Consider the following 17,102-nt stretch of genomic DNA (forward strand, 5'->3'; position numbering starts at 1 on the left):
TCGCGTTTCAATCGCTGAGCACTGTAAAGATACGTTCACACTAGCGGGAGAAACGCGCGCGGCATGTCGCAGCTGGCATAACGCACCTGCCTTGGCATGGCCACACTTTCGGGCGTCGCCGGGGCGAGCAAGTGAATCGCTATCAGCTTGATTCACTGCGGCTATGATCAGCGATGCTGAGTGAGGGGGGTATATTTCCTTGCATAGCATTTGCCCGCGTGAATGAATCGGCCGCTCCTTATTGATCTCCCCGATCAGCGACAAGGGGCCTGCCGCGAAAAATGGCTCCAAGACCCATTCGCTCCGCGGCAGGAAGAAGTTGCCGCTCGCCTGTTTTCGCGGCACGCTTTCTGCCGCCTGCGGCATGCCGCGCGCGCGTTTTTGCCGCTAGTGTGGACGTACCTTACAACACTATGCGCGTCGCCGTGCGAGCAATCTGATTAGACAAGATTCTGTCGCTATTAAATTGGCGACAATGTTCAATAAGTTTCGGATACGGTAGGCGCGTCTTGCATCAAGCGATAACTTGATAGCAGTGATAATCCGGTGAAAGATGGTCATAGGAAAAAATGCAAAACAATGTTCTTCTTTCTGGGGTTTTACATGCCAAAACCAGTTCTGATTATGAGACACGCCGTAGTGGAAGGCTCCGGATTAATTTTGACCACCTGGGGTTCTTTAACATGCACTACAACGCAAGCACACGGGCGTTTTTGCATTTCGCCTCCATCGAAATGCGGCCGCCGCGGCCGCATTTCGGCGGCCGCATGGGCCGCCGCGATCTCGTGCTCAGTAGTGCCTTAGCTGACTGAGCCACCGCGGCGGGTGAAATGCAAAAACGCCCGTGCACTTAGATTTGAGTGCCCGTTAAAGAACCCCAGGTGGTCAAAATTAATTCGGAGTCCCATATTACAGCCTGCCTCATAATCAGATCGTTATATTAGCACTTCAAACCCCAAATCTGTTTATATATACATTTTTTTTTTCGTTTCCTTCCAGAGAGTGCCATCAGCAACGCACATCGTCCACCATATGGAGGCAACAAACGTGAGTGCTGACGGGCAACAAAGCATAAAGAAAGGAAGGAGGAAGCGTTGCGTTGTTGTTGTTGTTGTTGTTGTTGTTGTTGTTGTTGTTGTTGTTGTTGTTGTTGTTGTTGTTGTTGTTGTTGTTGTTGTTGTTGTTGTTGTTGTTGTTGTTGTTGTTGTTGTTGTTGTTGTTGTTGTTGTTGTGTATGTGTGCGTGCTTGTTTTTTACTGTCTGCCTGTCGTTCTATGGTCGCGCTGTGTCCAAGTAGAGTGATTAATATGCACCAAGAAGCCTAAATATCCATTTTATGGAGCAGCATAATTTAACAAGTATCTTTTTTTCTATTATCATCATTATTAATATCAACATCATCATCTCATTATTATCATCACTGTTCAAATAGACGTTGGTAACTGTAAGGCAGCAGCTGCTACTCTCGTTCTCTTAATTATTGATGTGCTCGAAAAAAAAAGTTTCAAACAAAGGATAGAGAAAAGACCATAGTAACAATATAGTAGCAACAGTTGTAAAGTTCGCGCGCGCGCACGCACGCACGCATGCACACACACACACACACACACACACACACACACACACACACACACACACACACACACACACACACGCACAACGTAAACCGACAAGAAGAAATGTTCCTGAGCAGTTCACGAAATTCCAATATCCATGTTGAAGTGCAAATTACGGCCCCTATTGCAAACAGAGCATCCGCAAACACGCACACAAGAAACCCGTACGTGATCTCTCATTCTTGTGTTGTTGAGGTTAAACGTGCATTTCAAAGGATTTTGCAGGTGACTCATAACCAAATAACAAGAAGCAGAATACAACCTAAGACAATATGTTGCAATAAATATCCAATTAATATCAGAGACAACACCGTGCAAATAACGCACTAGAATAACCTAACATGGATATAGGTGCACACTTTATTATCATAAGTCATTGAGTGCATTAAGATAGCGAAAAAAAAATCTCATAAACGACTGTCATTAAAAATCCTATCTCCAACGCCAGGCTTGCCTGATTACGTCTTTCGTCGTTTTCTCTCTCTTTCACACTCGTGTATATTACATAGCCTTCTTTAGTCAATGGCTGAAGTCCTGAATATGACACTAATTCCTGCAAGATACCTAATTCCAATAGAGTTTAACTCATTAATGTCCTAAGCAACGGAGAAATTGCGGCTTTAAAATTGCCCTTAAGACGATAAAATAGAGATTATTTAAGCTTATGATTACGGTAGTACGTTACGTACTGCGCCGAATCTTACAATATAAAAAAACAGACTTGAATAGAAGCTAAGGGGCGTGCCACTAGCGCTGGAACGGAAACATGACAGGCGTAACGTTAAAAGATATGAAGACAGCAAAGCGAATTAGGACGGCAAATGAGAGTGGATGATGTTGTAGCTGAGATTAACAGCAAGTAGCGGAGTCGCGCGTGTCGTATTAGTCCACAGAACTAATCTATTAGAGTGCCGTTATACAAGTCTACTAGAGTGCCGAGGAAAGGGAAATGCACTCTGTGGCGGCAGAGGATTCGGTGGAGCAATGAAATTAGGCTTATGACAAGACGGATTACGAAACACAGAGGTAACTGGAGATCATTGACAGAGGCCTTCATCCTGCGACTTAACGTGATGACGATGATGATGATCACGTTGATAAATGGCGCCAGATAACAGACACAGCGCGAAGTTAATGGCAATTTATTTACTTATGTATAGATTTTTTATTCAGCCTTCTAAAGTTTATAACGCCAGTAAGTAATCTGACGCTTAGTGCAAAAGTGTGATACGTAGATACCTCTGATTTTACTATAAGTTTTACATCGAAGCTGTATATGCCTAGGCTGAAAGACTCGTGGTCCGACCACAGAAACCCTCCGGCGGAAATAAACCTATCGAAAACCTATCGAAAACTCGCGTCTCGTTCACATGGTACATACCGAAATTCGCATGGAAGGGTGCGAATATATGACTAACATGATGACAGATCATGATATCAATAACCTCACATGCTCGTCAGTTACGTCACGATTAACATAAGCGAGTATGAGGCAGGGAAAAGAAAGAAAGAAAGAAAGAAAGAAAGAAAGAAAGAAAGAAAGAAAGAAAGAAGAAAGAAAGAAAGAAAGAAAGAAAGAAAGAAATCACATGTGGCTAATACCGGGGCCGCACTTTTCAGCTTCGCTGGTTTACCATCTGTATGGGGTGCATGGGCGGTGAATTCAATTTTTTAAATTCTGATTTCAAGAAGAGGAAAAGCTTACAAACAAACAAAACTAACATTTTCTTTTTTGCGTGTTTGTTACAGAGGACTACCCTGGGCCACCGAGATGGCCAGCATACCCCCGGCCACCCTGTACGTATACGCTCAGATTTTATTACGAGAAGCAATGTGTGATTGATTGCTAGCCTGCTATCCTAGTTTAAAGGACCAGTTCGATTTATGAAATGCAGCGTGCACGTTCATGAAGACAGCGTTTCGACTATTGGACGATTACTTATCTCTTAACTGGCGGTAAACTGAAGTTAAAGGACCTCGAATCTTGTCCACGTTTTCGTGCGCCCTGCGATTCAGACCACATAGTCGAAGACCATTTCAACAAAGAAAAAATTATTCTAAGCCCCCTGCTTCTAAGCACGACAGTTATTTCAACCCCGACGGCCGATAATGGCTACATACAAGCAGAAGTCAGCTTTTCAATGTCTCCTCTTAACTTTCAATGTTCGAAGCGCAAAGGCTCAGTCGGTTCCGAGACAATAGGTTCAATTTCTCAGAACCTCTGGCGCTAGGTGACGTCTGCAGGAGGTCTAACAAAAACGCGACCATACCTAACGTTTGGCTAAGCTCATGCCCAACCAAAGCGCTCACCGCAACTTATAAATCAACGAAGTAGTCTTCCTTTCCGTGCGCAAGGTCGCGCACATTTTACCTCGGATCTTGCTACCGTGATCGGTTTATTCCTGTGTCTAGCTGTAAGTCTGTGCTGTCACCAACACCACGAAACATTTTTGAATGGCAATAACCTGAATCTGCACTACGAGAGACGCCTTAATGGAGGGCTCCAGACTCACTTTGATCAGCAGGGGTTCTCTAAAGGTGCACCTAAACCTAAGAATACAAGTGTTTTTCGTACTGCGGGCCCCTATCGGTATGCGACCGGTGCACCGTCGAATGGAACCAAGCCACCTCGGACTCGGCAGCTGAACGCCATAGGCACTGAGTCACAGTGACCAGAGATCGCCACACGCTGCTTCCAATGCAGGCAATCTCTGTATAGCTTTATAGGCTTCAGGGAATTCACGTAAGCGGAAACTGCGGCTTAATAGAACGTCACGCGAAAGCTCTTACGCGCGAAAGAAAGCCCGCCATGGGAGCATCACTGCCTTTCTGGTAGTGAAGCGAACGCCCGCTCGTGTTACCTGGACGAGACTATCATTGGCACCTAGCTCTTGGTACGCTTATATTATGAAACGCGATTGTTGCGTAATACTTGATATATATACCTTGCACTTTTCTTCGAAGCGACGGCAGGAATATACCGCGAAGTAACTTACGTTCACGCAAGAACAGGGAATTTTCTCGCAGCTGAGACGTGAACTTCAATAAAACTACGGTGAGATAAGAACTGTTATTTGTGCTTTAAAAAAAAGAACACAGAATGGGCAAGAGAGAACGAGTTAAGTTGTAATGCAGGAAGGAAGCCTGCGAATATCGTTGTCTCAGGAAAGTGCGAAATGAGAAAGAAGGAAGTTTCTTCCGCATGCATGTGGGCGAAAGACAAGAAGTCGAGTGTTCTCAAGCGCAAGGCTTCTTCGTAAACCGCTGCAGCATCGCATGGAGATGCAGACTCTTGACGCAAGGATCTTGTTAAGCTCGCATTTGCGGCAGACTGCTATTATTTTTGGCCGCTGCCAGCGTCTTCAGCGCCGCCAGCGACGCGGCTATAGTAATTAGGCGCACAACTGCAGTTGTGCGTTTGTCGCTACACGAGCGCCGCTCAAACGCGCATCCAACGCTTCCGTACGCACTTTATTTGGGCCAAATATACTAGCCATCAGGAGGGCCTGGCTCCGCGTTAATTTCGCTTTTTTTTTTATGTTCCCTTCCAAGAAACACCGGATGAAAAATGTATCCTCTTTTTTTTTTCGCTTCCTTTTTGTTTTCCCCTCTCTCGTTTTCAGCTTCCAACACCTTTACGGTGTTTCTGTGACGGAGTACAAAAACTGCTCGCGGCGGGCGAGCATGACTATATGCTATGGGCCAGACATTACACGTAAGGACGTCGGGGGCTGCCGTGCACGTATTTGCCCACAAATCCGGATCCCAAAGACTCCTTAAAACGAAACCACCGGGTTCCTTTGCCCTCTTGTGTTTACTCCGCGCGTCCAAAACCCTGCCTATACCGGCAGCGCTAACGGTGGGTTTCCCTCGCTCACGGCCCCCTATCTTCCAAACCCTATATGTGGCAGCCCCAGGATCGCAACATCGAATTGCGAAACTCTGTTTTCTTTCTACCCCGAATTATTTATCCAGTCTTATACGTTCACTGGCCTTACTAGTATTTCGTGATCTCCACTAACCTTGCGGTCTTTACCCGATACTGAACCATGTTAGCGAAAGATTACGCATTTGCGGTTTTCACCTGCGCATTACCTATACGACTGGGCAGTTGTAAATGAAACGGCTCTGGTATCTCGGGTTGAGAAGGAAGGACTTACGTAGCGCTGGTTCAACGAAGCTACTTCGCTGTTCCACGGAACTCAAATACAGTTCCTTCGGTCTTAGATACCCTGCTATGTAAACACGACGGAACGCTTCTATCGGTTAATTCAGTAAAGCTTTAGGGTTAATCTGAGCGAATCAATATAATTATCTAACGTGAGACCATGCAACAACAGCATAAGAGATATCTTCGCCTGTAGCCATATCACAGAAGCTTGAGATGAATGATGATCTCTATCTGAAAATCACGTTGTCGGAAGGAGTACACCACTGTAATCAAAATAGATTCGCCCAGCAGGTAACATATCACTGTGGTTTTCTTTGATTATCTGTCATAAGCAATCAGAATACCGGTGCGAAGGCAGCTCGAGTGATGCCAATATACTTTGCGTACAAGTTTGAGGTGTTTGGTTTTGTTTCGTGTGGTTATTTCACCGTTCTCAGTGAACAAACGTCGGTTATCTTTCCTATTTTGCATCAGTTGGATATGGAGTGCCCGTCGGAAACGTCCAAGTGCCCACCACGCCGAAACCACCAAGTAAGTTTTATTTTGTATGTTTATGTCATCATCATCATCATCAGCAGCAGCAGCAGCCTATTTTATGTCCACTGCAGGACTCCAATCCAATTACCCCTGTCTTGCGCTAGCGTATTCCAACTTGCGCCTGCAAATTTCCTAACTTCATCATCCCATCTGGTTTTCTGCCGATCTCGACTGCGCTTCCCTTCTCTTGGTATCCATTCTGTAACCCTAATGGTCCACCGGTTATCCATCCTACGCATTACATGGCCTGCCCAGCTCCATTTCTTCCGCTTAATGTCAACTAGAATATCGGCTATCCCCGTGTTTATGTACACGTATCGCAAAGGCCAGTACACCCTGGATAAATAAAAACGCGGGCACTGGCTTTGGCTGGCTAGGCGCAATTACGGCTCACCTCCGGTTGAACAGAACCACTGCCTTCGTAAACGACGACCCTCACACGCTATTAGACTGCGCACAAAACAGGTGCAGGAGAGCTGTGTGGAAAGATAACGATAAAGACTGAACGAAATACCCACACCATCAGACAAGAAACTATTTCCATAAAAAGCACGGTAGTTTCTTTTTTCTCTTTTCTTTTCTTTCTTTCTTTTTTTCCGCGCCTCATGTACAAACCGTGGCGTTAAAGATATTCGCAAAGCGGCGTATATGTGTGGATATAGTGCGTTTCTGTTCGTGGAATGCCTGTGAGCACTGCTGAAAACCCTTGGTGCGTGAAGGAAGTCACGTCGAATCATTCGCAGTCAGTTTAACGACGAGCGTTGCCGCCGTAATTGAGGCATCCAGCTACGCGAGAAAGTCAACGGTTTTGGAGGTCTTGTTTTGCCCTACTATGAAATAAACCAATCCTCCGAGGGCCAGTACTGTGCGCCTTATGTTGTGTGTCCTAATGGGAGCACTGAAATAGAACGACCAGTCATTGCTGTTCTATCTATCTATCTATCTATCTATCTATCTATCTATCTATCTATCTATCTATCTATCTATCTATCTATCTATCTATCTATCTATCTATCTATCTATCTATCTATCTATCTATCTATCTATCTATCTATCTATCTATCTATCTATCTACGTGTGGTGCGTTGCGTGTGTGTGCGCGTGCCATGCGAGAAGAATGCATTGTTCGTCGCGGTCTTCTCGTCTGGCGCCTTCCAGAAATTTTGAGGTCCCAGCCTCCTGCCCCATTCGTGTAAGTACCGGCCGAAGATTTCAGCCGCGGAGCTTTCCGTGACGAAACTCTCGAACACGTGTCGTTACTTTGCTCCGATGACCTGGCAACGACGAGACGATATGACGAGAAGATAGTGGCGCTCCGCTGAAAGGCAAAGCGAGAAGAAGAAAGAAAATGCCACGGGACAGAACGCTCGGCTTTCCGTCTACCACCCATATTTTCGGTATATGCGCGCCTCGCTTACACAAAGCACGCGTAGAGTTTCGCGCACAGGGAAAAAAAACGGCTCGCGCCCATACTCCAAATGGATCCGCTGACGTAAACGGAGGAGTGGAAGGGTGGAGTGAAGGCCTCGAGGCATTTTTATTAGACAAGGGGGTGCACTAGAGGGAAAAAAAAAGAATAACAAAGGAATCGCTGCTCCTGCAGCTCGGGAGCAAATAAATACACAAGTGATAAGTCGCGAACCACGAGAAAGCGATGTTAGCGAGTGAAAGAAGAGAGAGAGAGAGAGAGATGTGAAGAGGAAAGCGAGGCAGCGTGCACATCGCGAGGCCCATCTCGGCAACATCCGGACCAAACCACCGCGCGACCATCATTTGCTGCCCCGGGGGCTTGGACGGAAGAAGAGGGTAAAGAGGAAGCCGATGGGGGGAAAAAAAGGAACTAAAATAATATATGAGATAGCATTACGAAAAGGAATAAGAAAACTACGTAAGAAACGTATATACTATAGAAAGGACAGCCTGTCCTGTCGGCGCTCTTCTCCTCGTCGCTTCTTTGCGTTGCGAAGTAGCCTACCCTTTTCTGGGCACGCGCGTGGCGGCGGTGGCGCCGTTTCTCTCTTGGTCGCGCGGAAGGCTCCTCCGAGGCAGCGTCGCTTGTCGGTGCGGGCGCACGCACGCCAAGATTCGCTTTCGTCTTGGAGCAGGAAGGAAGAGAGTCGAGGGAGAGGGGGGGGGGGGGGGTGGAAAGGCCGCCGGTGAAATATGAGCCACTCGTTTGGGTAGAATCACGTCCGAGCGGGGGAATGTGGCGCGCGCAAGGGGTCGGCGGTGACCGAGAACGTCGCGGAGTGGACGTCCGGCGGTTTCCGGGCCCGATATTCAAGAAGCTCTTCGTACGCTGCCCCATTGGGAAGAACGAGTAAACATCGCGTCATAAAAATTTCTATGATGATAGTCTACCGTCACCTTTTTTTCGTGAAAGAAAAGAATTCACCGTTTGATGTCCTTCGCCTGCGAGACACCATCTGGAAAGTGCCGAAGCGTCTTCTACGAGGTGGGCTCGTCATAAGCCAAAGAGTGACGATCGATCTTCAGGTCATCGATATCCCTTAAGGTGTTCAAGAAGTTCCCTTTAGAGTTTTAGAAGAAACAAAAGCTGAGTGAACAAAGTGTCAGCTGTCTTAATGGCGAATCGCAATTTCGTTGCGTGCGCGTTCACATGCGTACAGTTGGCAACAACAGTTTCCGGGACACCGGTTTCACGGCAAATGTGAATTTCTGCTTTATTGGGGCATAGCCCTCCTAAATTTAAGGATCACTGCGCAGGTCGCAAAGGCTACTATATACAGACAGAACATTTGAATTCGAGGCTATATATATGCCCAGGCTTCGCGGGAATTCAGCTTTATCGCTAATCCACTCGCTCACGCAACAAAGGCTAACAGGCAGCTGACTGTATCGTCATTCTCCCGGAAGTTTTCTTTAAGTCACTTAACTGCTGCGAGGTCCTTAACGCCGAGCTTCGTTTATCCGCCGAGTTGCGGCTCCATAAGTTATTGTGGACAGAACGAATATATCAATAATGATTGTGTTTCCAACAACGTTGGTAGGCTGCCATTCATAACTTGGGTGCGGTGGACGAATGCGCTTAGGCTTGGAACTCACCCAACAACATGCTTTATTAAGCTTAGTATTGTTCGCGCACTTGTTCAGTGAATGAGGTTGAAACCTGGAACATAAATGGGCCTTAGAATGTACTTCGGATATTGGGGTCAGTTCTGAGCTTTAGGACATATGTTCCTCCTTTAGCATGCGCCCAAGAACGCCATCCTGCCGCTCCTCGCTTACTCAGTGCTCCCTACTCGCTACTCATCTGCGGCCGGCGCGCCGGCTAGAGCGCTTCGTCCTGGCGACGGGACACGCTCGCGCACGATCTTAGCCCCCTCTCCTTCTTCTCCGTGGAGCCCGACCGAGATGAAGGACTCCGCGGGAGCAAACAGCGGGTTCACGCTGCCGCGACCAGGAAAGAGGGGGGGGGGGGGGGGTCGGAAGGGAGACAGAGGGTCGAAGAAAGGGCATCATTCGGGAAAGAGCCTTTCCCCGGCCTCCCTAATTTAATTCCAGAAGTCACCCCGCGCGCAGTGTTTCTCGAAGGGTCTGCAGCCATATATACGCTGCTATCTCGAGAGGTGCAAACATCACTTTTCATAGCACCGTGGCCACGCCCGCGGTCACGAACGTGCAGACGAACAGACGGACAGCTCTCGCGCCTCGCAAATGCGCCGACACGCACACACGAGGACGAGGCGAAGCCTTGAAGTGTGAGCGCACCGCCGGCCCATCTAGCAACACGCCGCCGTCGGCTACGTTACCGCCGAAGTCGCTGAGTGTGTCTGTGTGTGTTTGTGCGTGCGCTACCGTATGAGAGAAGAGCTGTAGGGTAGCGGCTACAGTTGCGCGGTATAAGGCGCTCCGGTGTGCGCTGGTGGGGTCGCCGTTCGCCTCGCGGAAACGAGGAGCCACTCTTCGCTAACTCTTGCCGAGCCATTTCCCCAAAGCGCTCGAAGCCTCCCCACCACCACCTCGGCCCGCCTGCGGCGTCGTCGTGGGCGTCGTCGTCGTGACCCTGTTTACCGTAAATCTTTGCTAATGCGGCCAGCGCGCCGCTGTCGTTCGCTCGAGGCGCGTTTCTTTTCCTTGTGTGCGTGTGGAACTGGAGCTCGTTACGGCGAGCTGCTCCGGAAGCGCCCCGAGCAGCTTGCGGGAGCGAAAGAATGCACGGGAAAGGGAGAAGGGGAGAAATGTGAAGAGGATGACGAAAGTGGGAGCGTTCCTCAATTAACTTTTCTCCCTCTTCGGTTTCTTCAGCGAGGCGTAATTGGTCGTTGCCGGGTCAGTTCATCTCGCTTCCTCCTCTCCCTCTGTGTCGTTCTTGCGTCGTTGATTGATGCTGCGGTGAAAGCACTCCGCAACCACTTCGCCCGCGGCCAGCGGCGCATGCTGCCGAAGCACTCGCGTTCCGGTGAAGTCCCTTAGGGGTTGGAGAAACCACGCAGAAGGCCCTTGAGCGATTGTACGTACTCCGCAGTGATTGGAAATCGGGAGAAAACTTACGGCCGTGAGTGCTTTGACCTCAGAACCCTTCATGGCCAGCAAAGCGCGATATCATATTCGACATCAGCAGCACACATGCTCGCTTGATCAACAACGTTAATGACGAGGTTAAGAGCATTGTGTCGGCGGTGATGGGTTTCGCTCGTCGGTTGCGTGCGACGTCAAGTTGCTAAATATCGCTTGCGCCGCGCAAGCCGGCCGTAAGCTCGAGCGTTTGTTTGTGAAAACTACCAATGTCCGCGCATGCTTTTTCTTGTCAGAAAATTGCTGTTTCCAGAAAAAATCACTAGTTCAGCTAGTTCAGATGTGAAATGCCAGAACGGGACATATACCTTAGAAAACAATTTGCTTAACGTTATAAGTCTTCGTTTACCCTTCTATCCGCTGCAGTAATCTTTTTTCAACGCTTTAACATTCTCGTCATTTCACATAACTATAACAGTACATTCGTAAAAGAAAAAAAAAGAAAAACAACCGTTTGAGCTTTTGACAGCGAGCTCGCCAGCTGACATCTGCAAATTAAAACTCTCAAAAGCCTCTTTCTCTCAAAACTCTCAAAACCCCTTCCCCTTGTGCAGGGTAGCAAACCGGACGTGCGTCTGGTTAACCTCCCTGCCTTTCCTTCCTACCCCCTTCTCTCTCTCGCTCTCTCAAAAGCCGAACAAAAAATGTCTGGCAGATGAGCTCAGCTGACAACGGCTATGAAAACAAAAAGTTCGCGAGCAAATAAGTAAGGACAAAAGCTATAGCCAAGCATATAGAGTTAGTGCTCAGAGGACATACACTTCCGCACCTCATTTGGAACGTCTCTTTGCTACCTATTCGTTTCCGCCGCGTCTCCTTGCATCCTATAGCGATTCCCCCCCGGGTTTCTTCGTAGTCGACGCCTACACGGCGCAAAGCATCCGGCAGATCCGAAGCGACAATGAAACTGCCGTGTTCCTTTCATAGCGCAGCTCATCCTATGGCCCCAAGCGGAGCTGTTACTGTGTGGTGCCTTCTTTCCTCTCTCCTTTAGCAGTTGTTTTCGTCTCCGTCTATCTTGCCTATAGCTCGGCCTTTGTGTACAAGTGAGTTTCCTGCGTTGCCCCAGCACATGAAAAATTGCTGTCATCTGTGGATGACGTGGCGAGAGAGACAGTCGCCAGCGCGCCTACAAAGAACTGGGAGGAGGTCTATCGGGATCTCTGCCTTTGCGAGAACTGCGCGAGAAAACAAACACACCAAGAAAACGAGGCAAGCGAGACAAGTTCTCTTTCGAGCAGTGTCTACGTCCCGTTCGCAAGGCCCATGTGGGATCCCGTAGGTCTGGAGCCCACACAAGCGCGCATCTTTCCGTGGTATTCCGCGTTTCTTAGATATTTTCTTTTAGCATATGACAGGCCGGTATCCTTTATTAAGTTCTATGCAGTTCTGGTTTGTCGGCTATGTCTACAAAATCATCAGAATGGCCGATGACTCCGTACGAGTTAACTACGGTCGCGAGGAGACCCTTTGAAGACATTATTTATGACTGTCGTCGATATAGTGTACAGAGACGATCGCTCGTGAGTGCGCCATCTCGAGTTGATGACATATCACCTTGGAAACGGATCATTTTCGAATGCCGATATCAACAGCTGTCTCATCGGAGGGCGACGAAGGCATTGTTACGATTCCGAGCAGGCTTGAACAGACGGCTTTGGAACTGACTGATGTTAAATGGTGATCATAGCTGTGGACGGCTGTGATCGCGTGCACGTGCTTGATGTCTCTTTCTTTCTTTCTTTCTTTCTTTCTTTCTTTCTTTCTTTCTTTCTTTCTTTCTTTCTATCTCTCCTCCCCTTCTCTTATCAGCTTAGGGTAGCAAACCGTTTTGTTATTCTTGCTGTTCTTCTCGTTGACCTTCACGCCTTTCTCCTTCCTTTCGTGTCTCCATCTCTCACGTGATCTCAAAAATTGCTTTTGGTCTTTTTCTGTCTGCATGCATCGCGAAAATCTGAAATTGTATCATGAACTTCATTGTAATAGCAGGAACACTATCGAGTGCTCGAATAGTGTTATCGGGATGCTCGCACCAGTATCGGCAGCGTCTTCGAGTTCGGCGTGAGACCTAATGAGAACAGTCGTAACGGAGGTTACACGCTTTCCTCACAGCAAAGCGCTTCCCCTTGCTTTTGCTTTTGCCGCCACACGGTGCAGAATTGCGGCAAAGCCGCTCAGACAAAGCGTGTTAGACGAGAAGCATTTCGCGAGAGCGGCAACGGTTTTTCCGCTAAGATGGGTGCGCGATCGACTTATAGTATATAGCCACGAACTGCAGTAAGAAAGATATTATAATAAATGTAGACGGCTGCTTTTTAGAAACATTTTAGGAGAAGAGAACCCGTTCAAGCTCGACCTATGCACACAGTCGGTGTGAAACACAACTGCAAAGTCAGCAAGTTCGTACAACATGGTGACGGCAGTCGCGCGGGCTCGTGTTCTGGAGTAGCAAAACCTTCATGACTTGCCACTGTGCTCGTAAATATTTCAATGCGAGATTAGCATCAAAACAATAAACACTGCGTTGTGGACTTTGCTGCACGGCCGTTCATACAAAGAAAACGACCATACACCGGCGCCTTCGGCATCAAGATTCACAACTTTCCATCAAATATGCACATTTCTCCGCCAACAAATAAAACAAAATGCTTTTCATTGCCGATGATTGATGAGCTTAGTTAGTGAAGTCATGACTACATATACCTACCGTATTTTATTGAACTGGGCTATAAATACTTGTACATATACCTATATAAAGTGAACCTCCCCCCCGGCTATACCCCATGGCAAACAATCGAATAATAAAAAAAAATCTCGTCTAATCGCAACAATGCAGGGGACAGGGAATTAATGTAGCGGCGTTGATCTGATTCGCGTGTTTAGTGAGAAGGCGCTGAAACCGTCGTTCACGTTTCTCAGACATAAGTACACAGCGCCGTGCCAAAACGACCCTAAGCGAAGTGAAATATCGTAAATCTATATAGTGGAATGTCTGACGCTAATTGCTCACCAATCAGTTGTGCGCTAGAGCAACGATGCGGGAAGGCCCGCTTTTAGTAAGTAATCAGGAAAGAAGTAAACAAAAGGATCAGAAAAAAAAAACCAAAACGACTCGTCACGTTTCGAAGCGCGGCATTAATCCACATACACTGACAAATTTAGTTCAACGCCGGTGTGCGCCACCCCGTAAAATGGACGACGGCAGATATTTTAACGCCCACGTGAACTCCCCAGCCTGCCAAGGCATCGACGTCTGGCGCTGCTCCACCGGACCGTAATGGTTTAATCAATTCCCGGCTCGTCAGTTTGCCTTCGACCACGCTTCATTACGCGTTCCCCCTTATTTCTTTCGCTTTTTTTTTCTCGCAGGAAATCAAGCGATCGCGAAAATGGAGAGATTCGTTCATTTTTTACCAATGGCGCGAAATTTCATCCCCGAACGCTTTATTAGCGACGGAAACTATGACAAAGTGAGGAACTAGAAGTGGACGAAAGCGTTAAGTACTCCAGCCTTTATCGATCCTGCTGTGAGTTGCAATTGATTAGCTTTAGATCAGTTTAAGTTGTCCCAGCTATGCACAAAGTGAGATGTAGGCTCACTCTGGACACGCTCAACACTGTAGTGAGAAAATAAGACTGTACTTTTAGAAAAAGAGCTGCTGTTCTTTATTTATTTTTTGCAATGAGTGCAACACTAACAGCGATACTTACCATACTAACATGAGCAGTGATGCGTTATTTGGCGTAATGAACAGTGGGCTAGCAATCGTTGCCTCAGCTATACGAACCAATGTCTCGACTATGGGTCAATGTGACCCTTATAAAAGACAAGTTCTCATGGGCAAACGTTATGCCCATGCTGTGACATTCACATTTCCTCCACTGTCGATCGATTCAAGTCGCTATCTTTATGCGTTATATTTATCTTGTTTAGTGCTTGAGGTGGTATCATTTGGAAGAAATCATTTGCATTGGTATCATTTGCTCTGGAAGAAATTCTTTATGTTTTCTTTTCTTTCCCATCCTGCCTTCACTTCTTGACGCTGGCTTCTTTTTGTTATACTTCGCCTCATTGAAGGCTCACTATTGAAGTGTTAACCGCAGGGCGAATCGCAAACATTGTCTCGTGAGGTTAGCGTTCGCGCTTCCACGAATGCTTCGACGGTCCCAGTAGAAACGTGGTTACAAGTAAAGGTTGTTTATGTACCTTAGAGCGCCTGCCGGCAGACAATGCAAACAGCTTGAAGCAATGCAGCTCCGCTTTGCTTTTCTTTTTTTTTTCTTTGCTTTTTTTCCGGGATGCATGGTATTTTTCGAGAAATTCGCAAGAGGCAATCAGAAGAAAAATGTACCAGCTAGAACTCACGGAGTTAGGTAGCTCCACTTGAACAAAGGACAAGTATATTTACTATTTGCTTATGGTGATAGGACTGGGGTTGATATCAATAATAATAGTCGGTAGGCTGAACCAACTCACGGTCGATCAGGCCTGTTTTTCCGGAGGCTGTTGGTGAAAGGTAAATGCATACATTGTGAAGGTTTACGCTTGAAAAACGCATTTTGGTAATGAGAGACGCCGCAGAGAGCGGCTCCGCATTGCTTCTACACGTTTAACCAGGCGGGGTTCATTAATGTGCGCACAAAGCTCGCTACCACGGCAGCAGTTTAGCATTATGCCCGAGTACAAGTTAAGGACCGCACAAAGAGTGATGGAACGAAAAATGTTAGGCCTAACGTTAAGAGGCAGGAAGAGAGCGGTTTGGATCAGAGAGCAAACGGGGATAGCCGATATTCTAGTCGACATTAAGGGGAAAAATGGAGCTGGGCAGGCCACGTAATGCGTAGGATGGATAACCGGTGGACCATTAGAGTTACAGAATGGATACCAAGAAAAGGGAAGCGCAGTCGAGGACGACAGAAAACTAGGTGGGGTGATGAAATTAGGAAACTTGCAGGCAGAAATTGGAATCAGCTAGCGCAAGACAGGTGTAATTGGAGATCGCAGGGAGAGGTCTTCGTCCTATGGTGGACATAAATATAGGCTGATGATGATGATGATGGTGATGATGATGATGATGAATGTATAACGAGTCAGAAGCACATGGGTGCGGGTAACGTTGAGCATATACTGCAGCTAATTAGTGTGCATGATGATTACGACTCGCGGTAATCGGTTTCGCGTCCGCAGGCTGCTTCTACAAGTCCGAGCGGTACGAGCACGGTGACTCAGTGGAGACCCCTGAGCCGTGCCTGAACTGCACCTGCCAGAAGGGCGTCCTGGTCTGCTACCTGCGCGTGTGCCCGGCCATTGGCACGCCGGCGCCAGGCTGCTTCACTGCGAGGGAGGCCGGACAGTGCTGCCCCAGCGTCTTCTGCAGCGGTACGCACATCGAAGTTCTGCTCACTCTCATACGAGTTATGTAATATGGCAGCGCACTTCGATACAAGGGCGTAACACAGTGAACAAACGCAAGCGCCGTGATCCCAGCGCCCGGACTTGTTCACTGTGTTACGTCTTTTGTGTGGAAGCGCACTGCCACATTGCATCATGATTAACCAACTATCTCTCCAGTATTTCTTAAGCTCACACGAGATTGGATCACTACAAAATTTCCAATGCAAATTACTCGATCCCTACCTGTGAATATAGAATAACCCGTAAAAGACGGCTTGAAGAAAGAGAGGCCAAACGACAAAAAAAAAAATACTCTTGATAACCCTTACAGTATCTTGTTTCGTATTTCTATAGAATGACGAGACATTTGTCTAAAGCGTCTCTGGACTGTCTACAGACGGTTTGTGGACTCGTTACTGCGGTTTTCGTGGGCTATTACCAACACTCTTTTAAAAAATTAAAAAGATTGTAAGAAAAGTCGTTGTAGTTACTAACTAGTTGTCACAACGTTCAGTACCTCGGTATAACTGGACTTGGCAACGGTAGCGTTAGTAATATTGTTGACTAAACCAGGTAATCACTGTTACTAATAGGCCTCAGCTATGCCGATTCCGCGCGCAGTCAGCTACACTGGATAACATGTTTCTAACCTATAACGCCTTTATTGGACCCACTCTGGAATATGCGGGAGTGTGTCCGATAAATGCGCTATAGGCTAGAAACATTGTACCCGGTGGTGCTAACTGCGTTTGGAATTGGTGGCTGAGACCCATTAGTAACAGTTATTACCTTATTTAGTCCATAACATTACGAACTTTCCCGTTACTAAGAGTAATTATATCAA

At 47.3% G+C, this 17,102-nt stretch overlaps 1 protein-coding gene across 1 annotated transcript in view; it reads left to right on the forward strand.

Annotated features, from left to right (window-relative positions):
• The window catches only part of LOC119446156 (mucin-2-like), a 192,220-nt gene that overhangs the window by 173,230 nt on the left and 1,888 nt on the right, over nucleotides 1-17,102 (forward strand). Inside the window, exons 9-12 of the mRNA XM_049663953.1 lie at nucleotides 1,000-1,047; nucleotides 3,366-3,413; nucleotides 6,262-6,318; nucleotides 16,052-16,243. Of these exons, the coding sequence (XP_049519910.1) occupies nucleotides 1,000-1,047; nucleotides 3,366-3,413; nucleotides 6,262-6,318; nucleotides 16,052-16,243 (345 nt within the window). The remainder of the gene's footprint in view (nucleotides 1-999; nucleotides 1,048-3,365; nucleotides 3,414-6,261; nucleotides 6,319-16,051; nucleotides 16,244-17,102) is intronic.

The sequence above is a fragment of the Dermacentor silvarum genome, chromosome 3 (assembly GCF_013339745.2).
Source record: "Dermacentor silvarum isolate Dsil-2018 chromosome 3, BIME_Dsil_1.4, whole genome shotgun sequence".
NCBI classification, from domain to species: domain Eukaryota; kingdom Metazoa; phylum Arthropoda; class Arachnida; order Ixodida; family Ixodidae; genus Dermacentor; species Dermacentor silvarum.